The 22,370-nt window shown below is 43.4% G+C and overlaps 1 protein-coding gene across 3 annotated transcripts in view; it reads right to left on the bottom strand.

Annotated features, from left to right (window-relative positions):
* DET1 (DET1 partner of COP1 E3 ubiquitin ligase) overlaps positions 1–20,763 on the bottom strand; it is a 66,462-nt gene extending 45,699 nt beyond the window's left edge. The window contains exons 1-2 of one of the 3 annotated variants that reach the window (XM_073653272.1): positions 20,676–20,763; positions 17,433–18,538 (exon numbers count right to left, since the gene is read on the bottom strand). In XM_073653272.1, the coding sequence (XP_073509373.1) occupies positions 17,433–18,530 (1,098 nt within the window). In that variant the 5' untranslated portion in view covers positions 18,531–18,538; positions 20,676–20,763. The other 2 variants (XM_073653274.1, XM_073653273.1) reach the window with 2 other exon arrangements.
* Positions 20,764–22,370: the final 1,607 nt, after the last annotated feature.

Raw genomic sequence — 22,370 nt, 5'->3', positions numbered from 1 at the left:
CGTTTATGCTGCGGAATTTCCGCAGCGGAAACGCTTGTTAAACGCTAGGTAATCCGCACCCCATGGTCCCCAAGGGGATTCCGCATGTTCTATGCACATGCTGCAGATTTTTCCGCAGCGTTTATGCTGCGTACAAAAATCCGCAGCATGTCATTTAATTTTGCGGAAGCGCAGCGGAACTCCCGCCATTGACTTGCATTGAGACGCATAGAAACCGCGACTGTACATTTGTACAAGCGGCTTCTATGCGTCTCTATGTGAGGATGGTACCCAGTTCTGGAGGAGAGGAGACTCTCATCCAGACCTGGCTACCATTGTACCTGTAAAAAAAGAATAAAATAACAAATAAAGTTTATATTCACCTGTCCGGCGGCTTGTCTCTGAATGCCGGCATCGCTTGAGGACCTGCGGTGACGTCACAGTCATGTGACCGCAGGTCCTTCACCGCTCTGTCTCGCGAGATGCCGGCAGCCAGGAACCAGACAGTAACGAGCGCTGCAGCCACGCCGGGGCCTCCGGGGTGAGTATAGCTTTATTTGTTTTAATTTTTACGGTTCACACTGTATAAATCCATGCTGTTTGCATGGATTTATACAGTGTGACCTAGTTGTCAAGCACTTTCCAAGTGATGCTATCGCCTGGAAAGCGCTTGTCAATCTGCATGCAGAAACGCATGTGAATCCGCATGTATTCTGCAGGAAAAACGCATGCACAATCTGCATGCGTTTTTTTCTGCCAGGGAGATACAGAAATGCTGCAGAAATTTTCTGCTTCATTTCTGCATCGTGGGCACATAGCCTAAGGCTATGTGCCCACGTTGCATTTATGAAGCAGAAAATTTCTGCTTCATTTCTGCAAGTCCTCTCCCGGAAAAATGCATGCGGAATTCCGCACGCGTTTATCGCGCATTTTTCGCGCGTTTTCCACATGCGGAATTGCCTTGCGTTTTTTATGCATTGGACAAAGGCAATTCTGCATGCGGAAACGCAAAATTAAATGACATGCTGCGGATTTTTGAACGCAGCATAAACGCTGCGGAAAAATCCGCAGCATGGGCATTGACATTGCGGAATGCCATTGGGGACCATGGGGTGCGGATATACATGCGTTTTTCAAGCGTTTACGCTGCGGAAATTCCGCAGCATATACGCTTGAAAAATGCTACGTGCGCACACAGCCTTAGTATAGCTTTATTTTTTTATTTTTAAACATTCTTTTACGGTCACACTATATAAATCCATGCCGGTTGCATGGATTTATATAGTGTGACCTAGTTGTCAAGCACTTTCCAGGTGATGCTAAAATCGCCTGGAAAGCGCTTGTCAATCCGCATGCGGAAACGCATGTGGAAACGCATGTGAATCCGCAAGTATTCCGCAGGAAAAACGCATGTACAATCAGCATGCGTTTTTTCTGCCAGGGAGATGCAGAAATGATGCAGAAATTTTCTGCTTCATTTCTGCATCGGGGGCACATAGCCTAACCCTGAGATTGTTGATAGTTTTCAAAAATTTCAGTTCTCAAGTCCTCAGACAGTTCTCTTTTTTTTCTGTTCTCCATGCTTAGTGTGGCACACACAGACACACAATGTAAAGATTGAGTCAACTTCTTCCCTTTTTATCTGGCTTCAAGTGTGATTTTAATACTGCCCACCACTGTTACTTGCCACAGGTGAGTTTGAACGAGCATGACATGCTTGAAACAAATTTGTTTTGGAAAGGGGCCAACAATTTTGGCCTAGTTTGGGGGTTGTGTGTCAAATTATGTCCAATTTGCCTTTTTTCTCTGTTTTTTTTTGTGTTGTTCCAATACATACAAAATAAATAAACATGTATAATTGCAATAATTTTCTGGAACAATGTCAAGGGTACCAACACTTTCAGTCAAAACTGTATATGGAATTACATATCGCCACCCCCCCATCTGCATCTGTTTTCAACCCCACTCTGGTTGCTCTGACACCACATAACGGCTTTTGTAAGACTGTGGATCACTGTGTTCCGAAAGTCACTTTTCTCAATTCAAGTCTATGGGACTTAGAACAAGGTTTCAGAGCCTTGTTCTGAATTCCCATAGACTTGTATTGAGAAGATTTTAAAAAGTGACCTCCACTTCACACAACAACCACTGTGTGATTTGGCAGGTCACAACTGCAGTTACATGGTGCCAGAACAAGGCTGAAAAAAGGTTAAGATGGCTACTGGAAAGTATGTGATTACATGCATTAAACTCACATACTTGATCACTAACAAAGGGATCGATTAAAAAGGCTGGAGTGGTGCTGTAAACTCTAAATTCCTGTTCTTTCAGGAAATTCACATGTGCATTAGCAGCATCAAACTGACTCAGACTATATTTTGTATTGAAGCATCTAATGAAAGTGTACAGAGAAGGGAGGGGGAGCAGGGTCAGCTGTGACAGCACCTATTGTGATTGGTGAATCCTGTTATTAGCTATATTAAGAGGGGTTTCTGTCATTGTAATCCTGCCTCTTCTGATAGTGATCCTTCTGAAAACTCTTTGTGAAAGGACATGAAGTATGAATCTAAACTAGCCTCAATGGTCAGTATGAAAACTGCAAGATTTCTAGTTTTCTTTTTTAGTACAAATAGTATGGAAAAAAATGACAAATAAAAGCCAGTTATCAAAGAAAAAAAAGAAAAAAAAAAGAAAAAAAAAGTCATTATCCAATGATGCTAGGTCCAAAATCCAAGGCACCAGACATTCTCCTCTAGTCACTATTGATTACAGAATAGAAAATAACATGCAACTTTTTGGCCACATACTTCTATCTGTTTATGGCTTGATAAAGGCCCTATGTGGCTGAAATGTTGCCTGTACACTTTTATCTCATAATAGCTTGATAAAGGCACCATATGTATGCTGTAATCAAAGTGAATAATCTGGGAACTTCTGGTGCCTTGGATTTTGGACCTTTTATGATTTGACAACACTGTAGAGAGTTGTACCAATACTGCACAGACTATGGAGTGGTTCACGGCAGTATACCATTTGCAAATTATCTGATGATGCATTCCCATTAAAGGCTTGTTCACAAATAGAATTTTTCATCTGATTTTGTTTCAGGTAGAATAAAAACAGCACTTTATAGCAACAGGAAAATGAATTAGATTTTGAAAATCTCATTCACAAGGTGCATTTTTTTCCCCTTGCATTTTGATCTGTGGTGCGATTAAGTTAAAAATCAAACAAAAAACCACAGTACATCAATTCTTTCAGCATTTGCTCATTGACATAAAAGAGGCTTGGCAGAAGAAAAAATGCATCGCAAAAGACTCATCCATCCAAAAAAGCATCAAAACACATAGACTTTCTGTTGCGGTTCTCCAGCCAGGATTAGCATTTTTAATGCAGAAAAAAACAACATAAAAAAGCTACAAGTGAACATATCTTAAAAGTATGTGCACAGTATTTTCACCGCAGAAACGCATTAAAATCGTTTGTTAAGATCTCTGCCATGTTTCCCAATGATAATCCGCATGTGCTCTGCACATGCTGCGGGAATTTCCGCTGCAGATTATCATTGCGGAAAAATTCGCAGCAAACCATTTACTGTGCGATTTCGCTGCAAAATTGCCGCCATTGACTTGCATTGAAGCGCATAATATCTGCATATATACATGCAGATGTTATGCGGTTCAATGCGCGAATGGTACCTGGGTCTGGAGAAGAGGAGACTCTCATCCGACCCAGGTACCATCGTACCTGCAAGTTAAAAAAGAATTATAAAGTAAAAAATATTCATACTCACCTCTCTGGCGGCCCCCGGTCTGCTCCCGGCGGCATCCTCTCTCCTCGGCAGCCCGCGGTGTTCTGCCAGAACCTGCGGTAACGTCATTTGGTCAGCTGATTGTCACGCGGCCATCACCTGACCGCTGAAGTCAGTGGTCGCGTGACCATCAGCTGACTAAATGACGTCACCGCAAGTCCTGGCAAAACACCGCGGGCCGCCGAGGACAGAGGACGGGGGCCGCCGGAGAGGGGAGTATGAATATTTTTTTTTTTTTTACTATAGGTGCAGTATTTTAAGCAGAAATCTCGGTCACACAATATAAATCCATGCCAGTTGCATGGATTTATAGTGTGTGACCAACTTGACAAGACCTTTTCCAAGTGATGCTCAAAAAAGCTTGGTAAAGCGCTTGAAAAAATGCATGCATAAACGCATGTAAAAACGCTTAAAAAACGTTTCTACCTGGCAGAAAAAACGCATGTCAAATCTGTATGCGTTTTTTCTGCCAGGGAGAGGAAAAAATGCTCATGAAATTTCTGCTTAAAATCTGCATCGTGGGCACATACCCTTTTAGGACATTTCATAACTTTCCCAAATTCTTATGAAAAAAAATATTCCCCACAAACTGCATTGAACTACTGTACCCAATTTATGATATATTTTAGGAGTTGGAGTCGGTCCATTTTATACTGACTCCACAGCCCTGGCTTTTTTGCGGCTTTTTTTTCCTGCAGCCAAAACGTGATCTCTTGGCAGTAACAAAACTGCAGACAAAAAGCAGGTTTTGCTGGCTTTTTTGCCACTTTTCTTGCTGCGTTTTTCAGAAGCCCAAATATTAGCTTTGCTTCCACCATACAAGCATGAACAATGCAAAGTGTTAGGGCACAAATGCATATGTGAAACCATAAAACATTTTTGGAAAAAAGGGCAAATTGATCAAATTATTTAGTGGAAAAAGATTTTTAGGTCTTAAAAAATATTGAGTATTCTGAATAAAAAAAGTTCATGAAAAAATACATAAGTTACAAATGCAACAACAGGGGAGGGGTGAGGGGGAGTGGAAATGGTCTGGAATAGTTTAGCTAAGACATTGGCAGTGCATTTTGTAAGGAGGACATGGTTTACTTTCACACATTGGTCAGGCAATGTTTAGTTTTACACATTGGTAGGCACTGAGATGCTCAGGCTTTGCTTATTTTAACACATATTACTAATTAAACTGTACTGATACCAATAGCCAGGCTCATGTGAGAACACAGATATTTTGGTTTAAACTTGAGAAAAATCACAAAAATAAATGTATTTCACATCCTGCTGTACCTGATTTTTTTCAATTGATGCCAATGTTTTTGTTGCTTTTTTGCACGTCCTCATTGCTTTATATGGGTGAAAAAAATGCTGCACAAACGCTGAAACTGACGTGCTGCAGTTTCCAAAGAATCAGCAGTTTTCCCAAAGAATTTTTCCTAAAGCATTTTTTGCAGCCAGCTGATTGGACAGCGGTGTGGAGCAGTTTCCATCAGGAGCTGCTTCAAAGAAATTACTTTCCTCCCCATCTGGCATTTTTCAAAACCCAAAAAGGAAAAGAAAAAAAAACAAAAAAACTAAAAAAAAAACAACTGAACATATGAAAAGCAAAGTGGTTTTATAATAGAAATGAACAGCAAGTTTTTTAAGCAATTTTTATCAGGCATTTTTTGAAGAGGGCCTGCTCAAAATAGCCTAAGGGTTTGTGCACATGGACTATGTGCCCACGATGCAGAAAAGCTCTGGATTTTTCCTGAGCGTTTCTGCATCTCCCTGGCAGAAAAAACGCATGCGGGTTGTACATGCGGATTGTACATGCGTTTTTTCAGCCAGGGACAAGCGTTTGTCACGCGTTTTGCTCATGTGATTTCCGCATGCGGGTTGTCAAGCGCTTTCCAGGCGATTTTAGCATCACTTGGAAAAGTGCTTGACAACTTGGTCACACTATATAAATCCATGAAAGCGGCATGGATTTTATATAGTGTGACCAAGTTAGTTAAAAAAAGAATAAAAATGGTAAAAAAAAACAAAAAAAACCCATTATACTCACCTTCTGATGGCCCCCGGTCTCCTCCTCCGGTCTCCCCGGTAGCTCGCGGTGGTGTAAAAGGACCTTCCATGATGTCATTTAGTCATGTGACGGGTCACGCAACTGCTGACGTCGGCGGTCGCGTGACCCGTCACATGACTAAATGATGTCATGGAAGGTCCTTTTAGACCATCGCGAGCCGCCGGGTAGCCAGGACGCATCACTAAGGAGACCAGGGGCCATCAGAAGGTAATATGGTTTTTTTTTTTTTTTATTTTAAATTCTTTTTTTTTTTACAGGTACTATGGTACCCAGGTCTGGACGAGAGTCCTCTCTTCTCCAGACCCGGGTATCATTCGCACATTGAATCGCTTAAAATCCGCATGTGCACATGTAGTCATGAGGATGTTAAGCGATTCAATGCAAGTCAGTGGCGGCAAAAACGCCGTGCTTACACAAAATAATTGATAGTGCTGCGGATTTTTCCGCAATGATAATCCGCAGCGGAAATTTCCGCAGCATGTGCACAGCACATGCGGATTATCATTGGGGAACATGGCAGGCCTTCTACCAAGCTTTAAGCGTTTCGGACTTTGATTACCATGGACTAATCCTCTCACTAATTGTGTAAATCCCCTATGGGCGTGAGGGACATGATTTGCAACAGAGAGGTCAACCCCAGCACTTTGCAAATCTTGCACCTGGCTAACATCTACATCACTGCTACCTCCCTTGGGATGCATGTTAATATTAGACTGCAGGGAAAAGATGCTATACATACATGGTGAAGGTAAAGACAATTCATGGTTTGGGCTGCAGTAACGGAAATGAAGATCCTTGATCCAATAATATAAACAAACGAGTCTTTCTCGAGTGTAAAAACCAACTGTACCAACAAAAATGTTCCCACAAAAATGTTGCTTTAGCCCCAATTTTGCATTTTTTTAACAGGTGAAAATGGACTGTACAATTTGCTCTGCAAATTCTCCTATGTAAACTAATGCCCTATATGTGGTGTAAAACTTCTATTTGGGCGTGGAAGGGAAGGCACTCCATTTAATTTTTGGAATGCAAAAATGGCTGGAATATATAGCAAACACCTTGTCGAGTTTGCAGAGCCTCTGATATGCGGATTGTACATGCGTTTTCCTGCCAGGGACAAGTGGAAGTGAAGCGTTCTTCACATGCATTTCCGCATGCGGGTGTCAAGCGCTTTCCAAGCGATTTTAGCATCACTTGGAAAGTGCTTGACAACTTGGTCACACTATATAAATCCATGAAAGCGGCATGGATTTTATATAGTGTGACCAAGTTAGTTAAAAAAAAAAGAATAAAAATGGTAAAAAAAAACAAAAAAAGAAAACATTATACTCATCTTCCGGTAGCTCGAGGTACCACAAGTGACCTGATTTTGTAAACTACTCCCCTCAAGGACCTTATCTAGAGGTGTGGTGGGCACCTTGAACCCACAGGTGCTTCACAGAATTTTATAATGCCGAGCATGAAAAATATACATTTTTTGCACAAAAATGTTGCTTTAGCCTCCAAATTTTTCTTTCACAAGTGTAACAGGAGAAATGGACAGTACAATTTGTTGTTCAATTTCTTCTGAGTACGCCAATACCCCATATGTGTTGGAAAAATACTGTTTGGGCACACGGTAGGGAAGAATCGCCAACTATATTGCCACATTTGAAGAGCCCCCGACATGCCAAAAAAGCAGAAACCCACAAGTGACCCCGTTTTGATAACTACACCTCTCGATGAATTAATCTAGGGGTGTATTGAGCATTTTTAACCCTCAGGCGATTCACAGAATCTATAATATAAAAGGGAGATGCGTGTCTCTGTATGAAGCCTTTATATACTGCGCAGTCTGGCTCCAGACAGAAGCACGCATCCAGGTAAGAGGAGTGTATGGGGCCGGAGATCGCGGTATGCGTAGACACTGACGCATACCACAATCTCCGGCGCCATACTTACATACTTACCTGACCAGGAGGAGCGTTGCCGCGGCGCCTCTCTTCGCCGGAGACCAGGGCAGGAGTGAGGCGTCAGATCGGCGCATGCGCATAGCGTTATCCGGCACCATTTTACTGAAGACACATACCAGGATTGTGGGGTGAGGGGACCACGCATAACAGGATTGTGGGGTGAGGGGACCATGCATAACAGGATTGTGGGGTGAGGGGACCATGCATACCACGAAGAAGGGTACCACACATACCAGGATTGGGGGGTGAGGGGCCATGTATACCAGGATTGGGGGGAGAGGGGACCACGCATATCAGGATTGGGGGGTGAGGGGACCACGCATACCAGGATTGGGGGGTGAGGGGTACCACGCATACCAAGATTGGGGGGTGAGGGGACCACGCATACCAGGATTGGGGGGTGAGGGGTACCACGCATACCAAGATTGGGGAGTGAGGGGTACCACGCATACCAGGATTGGGGAGTGAGGGGTACCATGCATACCAGGATTTCTGGAGTGAGGGGTACCACGCATACCGGGATTGGGGGAGTGAGGGGACCACGCACACCAGGATTGGGGGAATGAGGGGACCACGCATACCAGGATTGGGGGAGTGAGGGGACCACGCATACCAGGATTGGGGGAGTGAGGGGACCACGCATACCAGGATTGGGGGGTGAGGGGTGCCACGCATACCAGGATTGGGGATGAGGGGTGTCATGCATACCAGGATTGGGGATGAGGGGTGTCATGCATACCAGGATTGAGGATGAGGGGTGCCAAGCATACCAGCATTGAGGGTGAGGGGTGCCATGCATACCAGGATTGGGGGGTGAGGGGTGCCATGCATACCAGGATTGGGGGGTGAGGGGTGCCATGCATACCAGGATAGGATGGTGGGGACAGGATGGGGGCAGCACAAATACCAGGAGGGGGGCAGCATATACCAGCATGGGAGACCATATACCAATAAAAATACTCGCCACCCGGGCGTAGAACGGGTTCAATAGCTAGTTATATAATATTGGGCTGAGTAAATGAAAAATGAAGGGTTAATAAACTTCTTAAATGTGGTTTTGAGCACTTTGAGGGATGCAGCTTTTAGTTATGGTGTCATTTTGGGGTATTTTCTGTCATATAGGCACCTCAAAGTCACTTCAAATGTGATGTGGTCCCTAGAAAAAATTGGTTTTGTAAATTTTGTTGGAAAAATGAGAAATTGCTGACCTTTTAACCCTTATAACTTCCTAACAAAAAAAAATATGTTTTAAAAATTGTTCTGATGTCAAGTAGACATGTGGGAAATGATATTTATTAACTATTTTGTGTGACATACCTCTCTGGTTTAAGGGCATAAGAATTAAAAGTTGGAAAATTGCAAAGTTTTCGCCAAATTTCCAATATTTTCAGAAATAAGCACAAGTTATATTGAACAAATTTTACCACTATAATGCAGTACTATATGTCACGAAAAAACAATCTCAGAATCACTGTGATACGTTGAAGCGTTAGATAGTTAATACCGGATAAAGTGACACTATACAGAACTGAAAAAATTGGCCTGGTCACAAAGGCAAAAACAGGGTCTGGCGCAAAAGGATTAAAGGGGTTGAACAAAAATATACTGAGAAACATTTAGGAATTGTAACTACTTTTCTACAAAGCCTCCTCATTTCAGGGCCTCAAAAGTAATTGCACAAATTAATTTTACCATAAATAAAATGGTAATTTTTAATACTTTGTAGAGAATCTTTTGCAGACAATGACTGACTGAAGTCTGGAAGTCATGGACATCATAAAACGCTGGGTTTCCTCCTTTGTGATGCTTTGCCAGGCCTTAACTGCAGCTGACTTCAGTTGTTTCTTGTTTGTGGGACTTTCTGCCTTAAAAGGGTTGTCTGGTCAAAAGTGATAAGTCCGCAGTCACTCTGTGTGACTGCAGACTTATGAATCCCCCAGCGTAGGAACTGCTGCAGGGATTCACCAGTCAGAGACCCGGTAACCGAGGGTATGTATGTGTTATACATACTCCCAGCCAGTAGGCATGGCCTCGCTCTCTACACACTTGTATTGAGCGAGGACGTGCCTTCTAGTCGAAAGCTCCCACTGGCCATCCACGTCACTAGATGGGGCGTGGCCTCGCTCCATACAAGTGAATCAAGAGAGGTGGCACTGAATGGCCAGGGGTATGTATAACGTATACATAGCCTCTGGTCCCGGTTCTCATACCAGCGAATACCATGGCATGCATGCCTATGCCAACACACTGCCTCCATCATGTTTTCAGAGTATGTGCTGTTCTTTGGATCATGAGCCTTTCAAAGCCTTCTCCATACTCTCTTCTTTCCATCATTCTGGTATAGGTTCATCTTAGTTTCTTCTATCCATAGAATGCTTTTCCAGAACTGGGCGGCTTCTTTAGATGTTTTTGGCAAAGTCCAATCTGGCCTATTTTTAAGGTTGATTAATAGTATGCACTTTGTGGTGAACCCTCTGTAGTTGCTCTCAAAGTCTTCTCTTTATGGTAGACTTATATACTGAAACACCTACTTTCTGGAGAGTGTTCTTCACTTGAGTGGATGTCATGAAGGGGTTCTATTCATCATGGAAAGGATTCTGTGATCATCCACCACCTGTTGTCTTCCATGGACATCCAGGCCTTTTTGAGTTTCCAAGTTAACCAGATGCTTTTTTTTTTAAGAAAGTAACAAACTGGTGATTTGACCACTCCTAACATTTCTGTTATCTCTCTGATGGATTTCTTCTTTTCTTTTAGCCTAATGATGGTCTGTTTCTCTTTAATTGAGAGCTCCTTTGACCACAACTGCAACAGCTTCCAAATTTAAATGCACAGCAGGAATCAGCTCCAGACCTGTTACCTACTTAATTGATTGATTAATGAGGGAATAGCCCATGCAGCCCATTAAAGAGCTTTTGAGATAATTGTCCAATTACATTTGGTCCCTTTAAAAAGTAGTCAGCAACATATGTAATTCCTAAAACCTTACTGCAATTAGGATGTGAACACCCTCAGATTGAGGGCACATTCACACGCTCGGTATTTGGTCAGTATTTTACACCAGCATTTATAAGCCAAAACCAGGAGTGGATGAAAAATGCAGAAATGGTGCACGTGTTTCTATTATAGCTTTCCTCTGATTCTTCCTTACGAATACTGAGGTAAAATACTGACCAAATACTCAAAGTGGCCTAAAGCTGGGAGTCTGCACTTTAAGGCCATATTGATTGTATAACTGTATCTTAAATATGTTTTGGTCAACAGATAAAATGCCAAAACTTGTGTCACTGTTCAGATATTTCAGGACCTAACTGTATATATACACTCAATCTGTACATTAGTTTCCAAAAGTATTCACCCCCTTGCCATTTTTTTGTGTTCTGCTACCTCATAACCTGAAATTTCAGTTTTTTTTGAGGGTTTGCAACAGTTCATGTAAAGTACATGTCTACAGACAGCTGTGATCATTTACTTTTATTGTTATTGTGAAGTAAACAACAAATATGACAAAATAACTGAACACTTCAGTGTGCATAATAATTCACCCCGCTAAAGTCAGTACTTTGTAGAGCCTCCTTTTTGGCAATTACAGCTGCAAGTCAGTTTGGATAAATCTCTATGAGCTTTCCCCATCTAGCCACTGGGATTTTTCCCATTCCGCAAGGTAAAACGACTCCAGCTCCTTCAAGTTAGATCTTTTCCTCTGGTGAACAGCATTCTTCAAGTCTGACCACAGATTCTGAATTGGATTAAGGTCTGGGCTTTCAATAGTCTACTCCAAAACATGTACACATTTCCCCTTAAACCACTTGCTTTAGCAGTATGCTTTGGGTCATTGTCTTGTTGGAAGGTGAACCTCCATCCCAAACTCAAATCACTGACAGTTTGAAATAGGTTTTGATCAAGAATATCCATACCCAAGAGCTGTGGTATGATCAGACCATGTCCCTGCACGGTCAGACACAGACATTACACAGTACACAGCAGGGGCACATTTACAAGATTATCGCAGCACAGGAACATTTTATTTAACTCATCCAATTGTGGAAATTATTTTTATTCCAAGATCTATTAGTTAAAATGTACGGTACTTTGTTTGTGGGAAAACCCCTTTAATGGTGTTGCAGCCTCTGTGGCCTTTCAGAAAAGGTGTGTATATACTGGCAGACCATGTGACACTTGCACAACGGTGGACTTCCTTTCACTAAGCATTAGACATATGAAGGTAATTGCTTGCACCATAAATTTTCAGGGGCTTCATCGCAAAAGGGGTGAATACATATGCACATGATAAATTTATGGGATCAAATAACTAAAAATTAATTTATGGCTATATTTTTCTCACTTCACTAACTTACACTATTTAGTGCTGATGCATCACACACAAAGCGGATTAAATATTTTTTAAAACAGGTTGTAATGTAACAAAATAGGTAAAAAGTGAATACTTTTCGCAAGAGATTATATATATACTGGGCCCTACATTATGCTGCAAAATGTGTTGGTAGACTTCAGACTTCATAATGCCATGCAAACGGTCAAGCAGTCCAGTGCCAGATGCAGCAAAGCAACCCCAAAACATCAGGGAACCTCCGCCATGTTTGACTGTAGGGACTGTGTTCTTTTCTCAGGTAAGTTTTGGCAAACTCCAGCCTGGCTTTTTTATGTCTCGGGGAAAGAAGTGGGGTCTTCCTGGGTATCCTACCATACAGTCCCTTTTCATTCAGACGCCGACGGATAGTACGGGTTGACACTGTTGTATCCTCGGACTGCAGGGCAGCTTGAACTTGTTTGGATGTTAGTCGAGGTTCTTTATTCACCATCCGCACAATCTTGCGTTGAAATCTCTCATCAATTTTTCTTTTCCGTCCACATCTAGGGAGGTTAGCCACAGTGCCATGGGCTTTAAACTTCTTGATGACCCTGCGCACGGAAGACACAGGAACATTCAGGTCTTTGGAGATGGACTTGTAGCCTTGAGATTGCTCATGCTTCCTCACAATTTGGTTTCTCAAGTCCTCAGACCGTTCTTTGGTCTTCTTTCTTTTCTCCATACTCAATGTGGTACACACAAGGACACAGGACAGAGGTGGAGTCAACTTTAATCCATGTTAACTGGCTGCAAGTGTGATTTAGTTATTGCCAACACCTGTTAAGTGCCACAGGTAAGTTACAGGTGCTGTTAATTACACGAATTAGAGAAGCATCACATGATTTTTCAAACAGTGCCAATACTTTTGTCCACCCCCTTTTTTAGGTTTGGTGTGGAATTATATCCAATTTGGCTTCAGGACAATTCTTTTTGTGTTTTTTCATTGAAGACAAACTAAATGAAGATACTGCAATAATACCAAAGAATTTGTGATTGCAATCATTTTCAGGAAGAAACGGAGTATTATCTGACAGAATTGCAGGGGTGCCAATACTTTTGGCCACCACTGTATATATACACTGCTCAAAAAAATAAAAGGAACACTTAAACAACAGAATATAACTCCAAGTAAATCAAACTTCTGTGAAATCAAACTGTCCACTTAGGAAGCAACACTGATTGACAATCAATTCCACATGCTGTTGTGCAAATGGAATAGACAATAGATGGAAATTATTGGCAATTATCAAGACACCCTCAATAAAGGAGTGGTTCTGCAGATGGGGACCATAGACTACATCTCAGTACCAATGCTTTCTGGCTGATGTTTTGGTCACTTTTGAATGTTGATTGTGCTTTCACACTCGTGGTAGCATGAGACGGACTCTACAACCCACAGAAGTTGCTCAGGTAGTGCAGCTCATCCAGGATGGCACATCAATGCGAGCTGTGGCAAGAAGGTTTGCTGTGTCTGTCAGCGTAGTGTCCAGAGGCTCTCATTGCGGTACCTAATGGCAGTCAGGCTACCTCTGGCAAGCACATGGAGGGCTGTGCGGCCCTCCAAATAAATGCCACCCCACACCATTACGGACCCACTGCCTGCAAACCAGTCATGCTGAAGGATGTTGCAGGCAGCAGATCGCTCTCCACGGCGTCTCCAGACTCTGTCACGTCTGTCACATGTGCTCAGTGTGAACCTGCTTTCATCGGTGAAGAGCACAAGGCGCCAGTGGCAACTTTGCCAATCCTGGTGTTCTGTCGCAAATGCCAAGCGTCCTGCATGGTGTTGGGCTGTGAGCACAACCCTAATCTGTGGATGTCAGGCCCTCATACCACCCTCATGGAGTCGGTTTCTAATCGTTTGTGCAGACACATGCACATTTGTGGCCTGCTGGAGGTCATTTTGCAGGGCTCTGGCAGTGCTCCTCCTTGCACAAAGGAGGAGGTAATGGTCCTGCTGCTGGGTTGTTGCCCTCCTATGGCTCCCTCCACATCTCCTGGTATCTGCTCCATGCTCTGGACACTGTGCTGAAAGACACAGCTACCCTTCTTGCCACAGCTCGCACTGATGTGCCAACCCAGATGAACTGCAGACACCACCTCATGCTACTGTACCTCTAGGGGTGAGAGCAATGGCAAAATGAAAATAGTGACCAAAACAAGAGCCAAAAAGGATGAGAACAGAGAAATGGTCTGTGGTCACCACCTGCAGAACCACTCCTTTATAGGGGGTATCTTGCTAATTGCCTATCATTTCTACCAGTTGTCTGTTTCATTTGCACAACAGCAGGAGAAATTGATTCATAATCAGTGTTGCTTCATAACGGGACAGGTAGATTTCACAGAAGTGTTATTGACTTGGAGTTAAACAACACAATGTAAGTGTTCCCTTCATTTTTTTGAGCAGTGTATATATATATATATATATATATATATATATATATACACAGTACAAACCAAAAGTGTGATGAAAGCCGGCCGGTGGGTGCAGCTCTCTGGCGCCCCCTTACCTCTCCAGCAGTCAAGGTACTGCACCTAGAGAAAGTAGTGCCAGGAAGCTGCAACCAGCGCAGGGAACACGGTAGTGTGTTATCCCTTCAACGTCACTAAACCGTAACGTCACTACACAGCACAACTCGCTAGCGCCCTCTTAGCCTCAGGTCAGTCAAGGAACTGCACCTAGGATAAGCGGTCGCCAGGGAGACTGTCCTGTAACCTACTGGGGATCGGGGCCCTCTGTAGTGAGGGCGGTATATATATCTTCCTTGGCCGCGCCAGGAATATATATATCTGAACCTCCGACCGTCACTACCAGCCTTCCCCAATCCCCAGTTGGTATGCTGCCACCAGTCCCTATTTTAGATATACGCCCAGTCCGTGAATGGGCCTATATCGGGTCAGGAACCAACCCTGGGTAGCGTTTTTGGCTTGAGCCGAGCTCACACGGACGTGCGTTCGTTATGCAGAATAAAAGGCAGGCCCACAATTACTTGAGGTAATTGATTATAATAATACACTAGATACACGATATACAACTAAATATACACAGGTATAAGGTCAGGCTAAACTATACAACAATGGAATACAACACACAGAATCACCACAGCATATCAGTTACCGGTTTCTTGATTTTCTTGTGACGCAGGGAGAGGATTCTGCGATCGCAGGCACGGTTCTTTGTTACAGGCTGAGGCCTACCACCGCATGGTCAAACTGCTCCTCCCCTTGGTGGCCTCAGCTGGTGCTCAGATGTTCAGCACCCCACTCTTGGGTCAAGACTGACTTATCTCTTGTCTGTCCTGCTATCTTACCTGCCCCGTCCCGCCCACTGCTGGTGAGGTCAGCTGGCTCAGTCTCCACCCTCAGGTCTAACTTCGATCAGAAGCCCAAATTCTAAGGAACCCAATAACTTCTTCTGGGATGGTCTCAGGATACCCCCAGGGGTTCCCATGGATTCGGGCCGCCGTAACCGACCTTTTGATATCAATTATGATACCATACGGTCCTCAGGAATGGCTCAGCGCTATATCTTGTCTTCCAGAGCACGTACAAACGTCTACCGCGGAGGCTTGTGTGCGCAATGGCTCCGGGACGCCGTGATATTTTTTTATTGGCCCATCCCATGCAACATGCGTGTGCTTTTCATGTTTCTATATCTTATGCCTCCATGCTTGTGACAGACAAAGAAACTAGTCCTATGGGACAAATGGTCAGGTACAGATAGACGAAGCACCCCCCCCTGCTGGCTGTGTTTCCTCTCGAAGTCTTTGAAGCTCCTAGCATTCAAGTGTTAAGTAGGCTTCTTATCTTACAGGAGCCTGGATGGGGGGAAACTATCTAGTTGACGTTTTAACAGAAGGTCCCAAGGGTGGGGGCTGCTGAAGTGTGGCCATCCCTGGATATGATTTATCATTACCAAGATGGCGGCTACAGGTTCATCACAAAAAGTTTGGACACACCTTCTCATTTAAAGATTTTTCTGTATTTTCTTGACTATGGAAATTGTACTTTCACACTGAAGGCATCAAAACTATGAATCAACACATGTGGAATTATATACTTAACAAAAAAGTGTTAAACAACTGAAAATATGTCTTATATTCTAGGTTCTTCAAAGTAGCCACCTTTTGCTTTGATGACTGCTTTGCACACTCTTGGCATTCTCTTGATGAGCTTCAAGAGGTAGTCACCGGAAATGGTTTTCACTTCACAGGTGTGCCCTGTCAGGTTTAATAAGTGGGATTTCTTGCCTTATAAGTGTGAATGTTCAATTTTCAAAGTCATGAAAATACAGAAAAATCTTTAAATGAGAAGGTGTGTCCAAACTTTTGGTCTGTACTAATATATATATAAATAATCACACACATCTAACAAAATAAATTTGGGTTTGTATGTTTGCATCATCATATTCTGAGATCTGTATTTTTTTTAGTTTTCTGTCAATGGACCTGGATTAGAGCTTGTTTTTGTGCACCGAACTGCAGTTTCTATTGATACCATACTGAGGTACATAAAATATTTTTTGCTCTTTTAATTGCATTTTTTTGGAAGGAGGAGGAGGGAGAAATGTGACAACTGGAAAAAAAAAAAAAAAAAAAAAAACAATTCTGGCAGGTCATATTTCTTTTCTCAGTTTAACATATGGTGTAAATAATAATAATAATAATAATAATCTTTTTATTTATATAGCGCCAGTATATTCCGCAGCGCTTTACAATTCAGATAATTTACAGACATTATGGGCACTGTCCCCATTGGGGCTCACAATCTACATTCTACAGTATGTCTTTGATATACTTAATTTTTTTGTGTGTTGATAGATCGAACGTTTATGGACACGACAAAACCTATTATGTTTTTATTTCTTTCAATTTTTGAATGGGGAAAAGAAGGGCTATTAATCGATTGCCTCCACATAATGGCGTTGCGAAGGGCATATGGGACCTGGTATACTTGCACACCAGCGAGGCAGCCATTTATTTGCCGCCGTCAATTATATAAATTGTTATATAGCAGCCAGCTTTAGTCCCTGCTGTTAGAGACCGATGTTGGCTGTAAAACACAGCCGGCATCTGCTCGGTATTGAAGGCTCAGATCCTCCATACACCCTGCACACGATCTGTGATAAAAACTTATATCACAGAATTTTAACGGGTTAAAAACATCTGCCAATATTTTTTTTTACATGTTGGATGACCCCTTTAATGAAAAAATGTATCCACCCCCATGAAAGTAATTTAGGAATTTTTTTTATACCTGTACCTGTGATGGGTCGTTGACTCGTAGCGTAACCACATCCTCACTGGTATACTTGATGAATAGGTGACTTTCATCCAGCAGTTGCATCTTCCACATTCTGAGTTGTCTCAGTTGGTCAAAATACTGGAAAAAACGCCTTTTGGCCGTGGCACTACCATCTCGTTCTGCCCTCCTCCATAGGTATACCAAAAGTCTATGCTTCAATGAATTAATAAATGGCTCTTTATATAAATTGGCCATTCCAGTTTGGGTTTCGCGTTGTACTTCGGGGTAAACAGCGGATAATATCAATAGGTCGTCCTCGTAACAAAATCGCCCTATAGTCCGTACATCAATGAAGGTGCCTTCTGTCGTCACCTGAAAGACATGAATGGTTTGTTGCTGCACAGAAAGAATAGCCAATATGTTTTTATACAAGTACAGGCCTTGATTGTGTGAAAGGATGATTTTATCACATTTAAAGGTCCTTGTGTCACAGAGTCTGCCGGTGTGGAGGTCTATTATGTGAAGGGAATAGTCCTCTAGGGGAGATCTGGGATTGGGAGTCACAGACTCACTATTACGATAAATTTCATAAAAAGGTGGATATGGTTCCTCGGGAAGATAGGCTGCTGATCCCACAATCACATAACGACAGTCATCAGTAAATAGGCTGCATTCTCTGTTCAAGTGCTCCCCATTCGAAGCCACATTAGTGATATGGAGGAGAACAAAAAAGCGCTCAAATAACCGGCCTCGAATGTTCACCGACCGCTGATCATTAGAATTTGCCAAAATTTCTCCTTCGTAGCCATTTAAAAGATCTTCAGCTGCCTGGCAGCCTTGATATTCATAAATCTCTAAGGAGGTCTGATCAGAAGAAAACGCAATAAAGTATCTGCCATCAGGGGAGAACTTGCGCAGGAAACAAGGGGGCTTTTCCACATTGACCACTGTGTAGTTAGGAAAGACATTCTGATGGAAAATGCGAACTTGGTGCCAGTGAGAGCCGGGCTTCCCAGAGCTGATCTTCCGACGTTCCAGGCGATGGATTACATTTTGGTTCTGTATTCTCCTTGGTTTAATAGTAGGGGCGTCATGATCCATCTTAAACATAACTTCATCTACAAAAACAAACATAAGTGACATAACTATTGTGAATTTATCTAAAGAATTCTTTCAAATAAACTTAAAATTAACTGTTTTCCTCCAATTAAAAAATTTACATTTTTTTTACCATGGAAAAAATGCTAAATTTTACAGTACCAGCTAAGTGATTGGGATTTCTGAAATCTCATGCTGCTTATTTTTTTCCTTGCACATTTGAACCATCAAAGAGTTTTTGTTTTTTTACAATACTGCAGCATATCAGTTATTTCGCCTTTTCCACCAATTCTAATGTATGGGGAAAAAAGGCGTGTATTTTAGGCAGCAGTTTTTCTGCAAAACACTTTGGTTTTTGCTGCAGAAAAATCTGCTGCAAATACTCATCGAGTGCACATTCCCTTACGTTAAATTTTTGCATCAAAGGGGTTTTCTTCTACTATGACAATCCCTTCTCAATCTGAATGTTTGGCGCCAATAAAATAAAAACACCGATACTCACCTCTCATGGCGGCGGCGTTGTTCCAGCGGTGTCAGCACTCGTGGTCCCGGTTGTGCGGTTATGACACATGAGCCCTGCGCCCAATCAGAGCTGGCGACACTGGCCCCGCCTTGGGATCTATAAGTAATCAAGAGGAAGTCAGGGCTGCAGCTGCTCTCGCTTCCTCTTGATGTTCGATTTGTCCGAAGGAGGAGACAGTGGGCGTCGGGCTCACATGTCATCCCACAGGAGAGCCCTGGGCTGCTTGGTGCAGTTTGGATAGAATCTGTTTTCCCTGCTGTAGAGGTAGCAGTGCTCACAATGCTGAGCTCTGTATAACACTGCCCACACCACTAATTGTACAGTGTACACAGGAATCTGCCAATGTCAGCAATAATTGGCCAGAGTACTGAACACCCGATAAACGAGCAAAACAATCAGTATATTGTAAGCCAAACCCAGGAGTGGGTGAGAAATACAGAAGTGGTGACTTGTTTCTATTATACTTTTCCTCTGATTGTTCCACTCCTGGTTTTGCTTACCGAATACTGAACGTGTGCAAGTGGCCTTGAAGAGTAAAAAACTGACCGCACTAATGACAGACGGCGCCATACTCTATTTTCACAGATGGGCAAGTTTGATCCTCAAATCAGCTTAAGTGTGAACACGTCTGAGGTGGTTTTATTGTTTTTAGAATCCATCTAATTGAGAATAATACATGGACGGGTTCTATCCGTGATGCGCAGACCGGCTCGGATCACACGGATTGTCTCCTGACTCGGGGGGAGGAGGAGACCGGGGGGTCAGGATCACAGCGATCAGTCACACAACCCATACCACACATGTAGAATTCCTTCACAACCGGCACAGCCCAGCTTATACTCTGGATAAGGCTGTGTTCAGACGGGCATACTGATAATCAGGCAGCACGGTGGCTCAGCGGTTAGCACTGAGTGGGGTCCTGGGTTCAGGTGCCACCAAGGACAAAATCTGCAAGGGGTTTGTATGGGTTTCCTCCCACACTCCATAGACATACTGATAGGGAATTTAGATTGTGAGCCCCAATGGGGACAGTGATGATAATGTCTGTAAAGCGCTGTGGAATTAATAGCGCTATATAAGCGAGTAAAATAAAGAAATATCACTCGGCTCCGCATAGCGGACTGTACAGCACCGCTGCAGAGATCTTTCTGCGTGAACCAATGGGAAATCAGCCGTGTGAACGGGCCACAGTGGACTCACCACTTGTTACTCTACAGGCGGTGTCTCCTAACACCTCTTCTTGCGGTCAGTGAATGTGTGGGGGGCTCCCTTAGGGAACTGACTAAGAATCCTCTCAAAACCTGCCCCAAGCACTTCCCGTCCGGATTATCAGATGCAATCCGGAGACAACTGTGACAAACCCTCAGCTGTGCAGCAGGTAACGCCACACAGCTCGGTGCACAACTCCCTGCACTGCCGGCACATTGTCACGGACACTCCCCCTTCACACTCCGGCACAACAAAGTAGCGGCAAACTAACTGCGGCATCAGCAGACAAGTGAGTGACCGGGCGGAGGAGGCACAGCCGGTGTGTGCCGGGGAGGAGGGCCGAGCCTCCCAGCAGGCCCGCACCGAGCCGGCAATGGCGGGGAGCAGCACCACTACTACCAGCGCTGGCAGCTCCGCGTACTTACCGGGGACAGGGAAATCCTAGTGGCTGCAGGACCTCCGATGACGTCACGGCCATGTGACCAGACTAGGTGGGCGGGGGCACTCCAGTTTGCAGGAAGTGAGGTGCAGACTGGGAGCAGGAAGACGCGGGGCTGCGGACGGAGCCTCCGCTGTTACTCACGGGCTCTGACCTCTTGTGTCTACAATGAGTGACTAATGATAGACTACGGCGCAGCCACAGAATGGGCACCACAGGGTGGTAACACAAGGGCCAAATACCTGTGGTCACTGGTCTCTCATGGACATGTCACAGACACATCAAATTCACATCACTTCAGCCTGGCCCAAACAGCTTAGAGCTGGCATGGAAGTGGGCAGGCCGCCACATTGAACGGATGTTTTAATGGGTTAAATGACTTGGGCACTGCTCCCCACCCCCCATCACATAGATAAGGATGCCCTGGCTAAAATGAATCTAATCCTAAACTGATCCAAATGGGTTCTGGGCATAAAGTGTGGCATCAAAGTGGGCAAACAGCCAATTTTCACAAATTTTAAATAATTTGTGGGTTTAAAACTTTGTGCCACTGACTTTACACCAGGTACAAATAGATAAGGGTGCACCGTAATTAACTCCAGGTCCTCACAGGCTGTTGTAAGTGGGGTCTTGGCCTAATAGGATCAGGCATAGGATAGGCATCAGAGGGGGCAGACGGACACTTTTCTCAGGGGAGAGAGAGGAGAGATGCCAGTGGCATTGTAGGACTTTGTGTGAATGAACAGTGATATGTAAGCTGGCATTCCTCCTGCTACATTTAAATTACAGTTAGTGCTCATCCACAAGACCGTATTTTCGGTCCAAGTGCGGTCCTGATGATTTTGCTTCACTGACCAAATCTGAATGTGAAAAAAATCGCAGCATGCTCTAGTTTCATTCATAAATCAGATAAGACTCATCCATTCAAACCTATGTGTGCTTGAAAAAAAATCAGATGAGATACGGAGCCACAGTATAACATCCGATTATTACGGATACATTGCAGTTCTGTAACAGGAAACTGTAAATTGTCTTGTAAACGATTAATAACTGCTGCAAATAAAACAGATTTCATACTGATGGCGGGAGAAAAAAAAAATTGTCCTCTACTGTCTACAGTGTCAGGCGGCTGCTGCAAAGGCAAATAAAATAATGGGATGCATTAAAAGAGGCATAGATGCTCATGAGGAGAACATAATTTTACCTCTATACAAGTCACTAGTGCGAACCACACTTAGACTACTGTGTACAGTTCTGGTCTCCGGTGTATAAGAAAGACATAGCTGAACTAGAGCGGGTGCAGAGAAGAGCGACCAAGGTTATTAGAGGACTGGGGGGTCTGCAATACCAAGTCAGGTTATTACACTTGGGGTTATTTAGTTTGGAAAAACGAAGGCTTAGGGGGTGATGTTATTACTATGTACAAGTATATGAGGGGACAGTACAAAGACCTTTCCACTGATCTTTTTACTCTGAAACGGGGACAAGGGGGCACTTCTACGTCAGTAGGAAAGAAGGTTTAATCATAATCACAGATGCGGATTCTTTACTGTAAGAGCAGTGAGACTATGGAACTCTCTGCCGCATGATGTTTATTGAGTGATTCACTACTAACATTTAAGAGGGGCCTGGATGCCTTTCTTGAAAAGTATAATATTACAGGTTATATATCCTAGATTCC

The sequence above is a fragment of the Phyllobates terribilis genome, unplaced genomic scaffold, assembly GCF_046119375.1.
Source record: "Phyllobates terribilis strain yellow unplaced genomic scaffold, ASM4611937v1 Scaffold_11__3_contigs__length_659146591, whole genome shotgun sequence".
Lineage (NCBI taxonomy): Eukaryota > Metazoa > Chordata > Amphibia > Anura > Dendrobatidae > Phyllobates > Phyllobates terribilis.
This window is presented reverse-complemented; position numbering and strand designations above follow the sequence as displayed.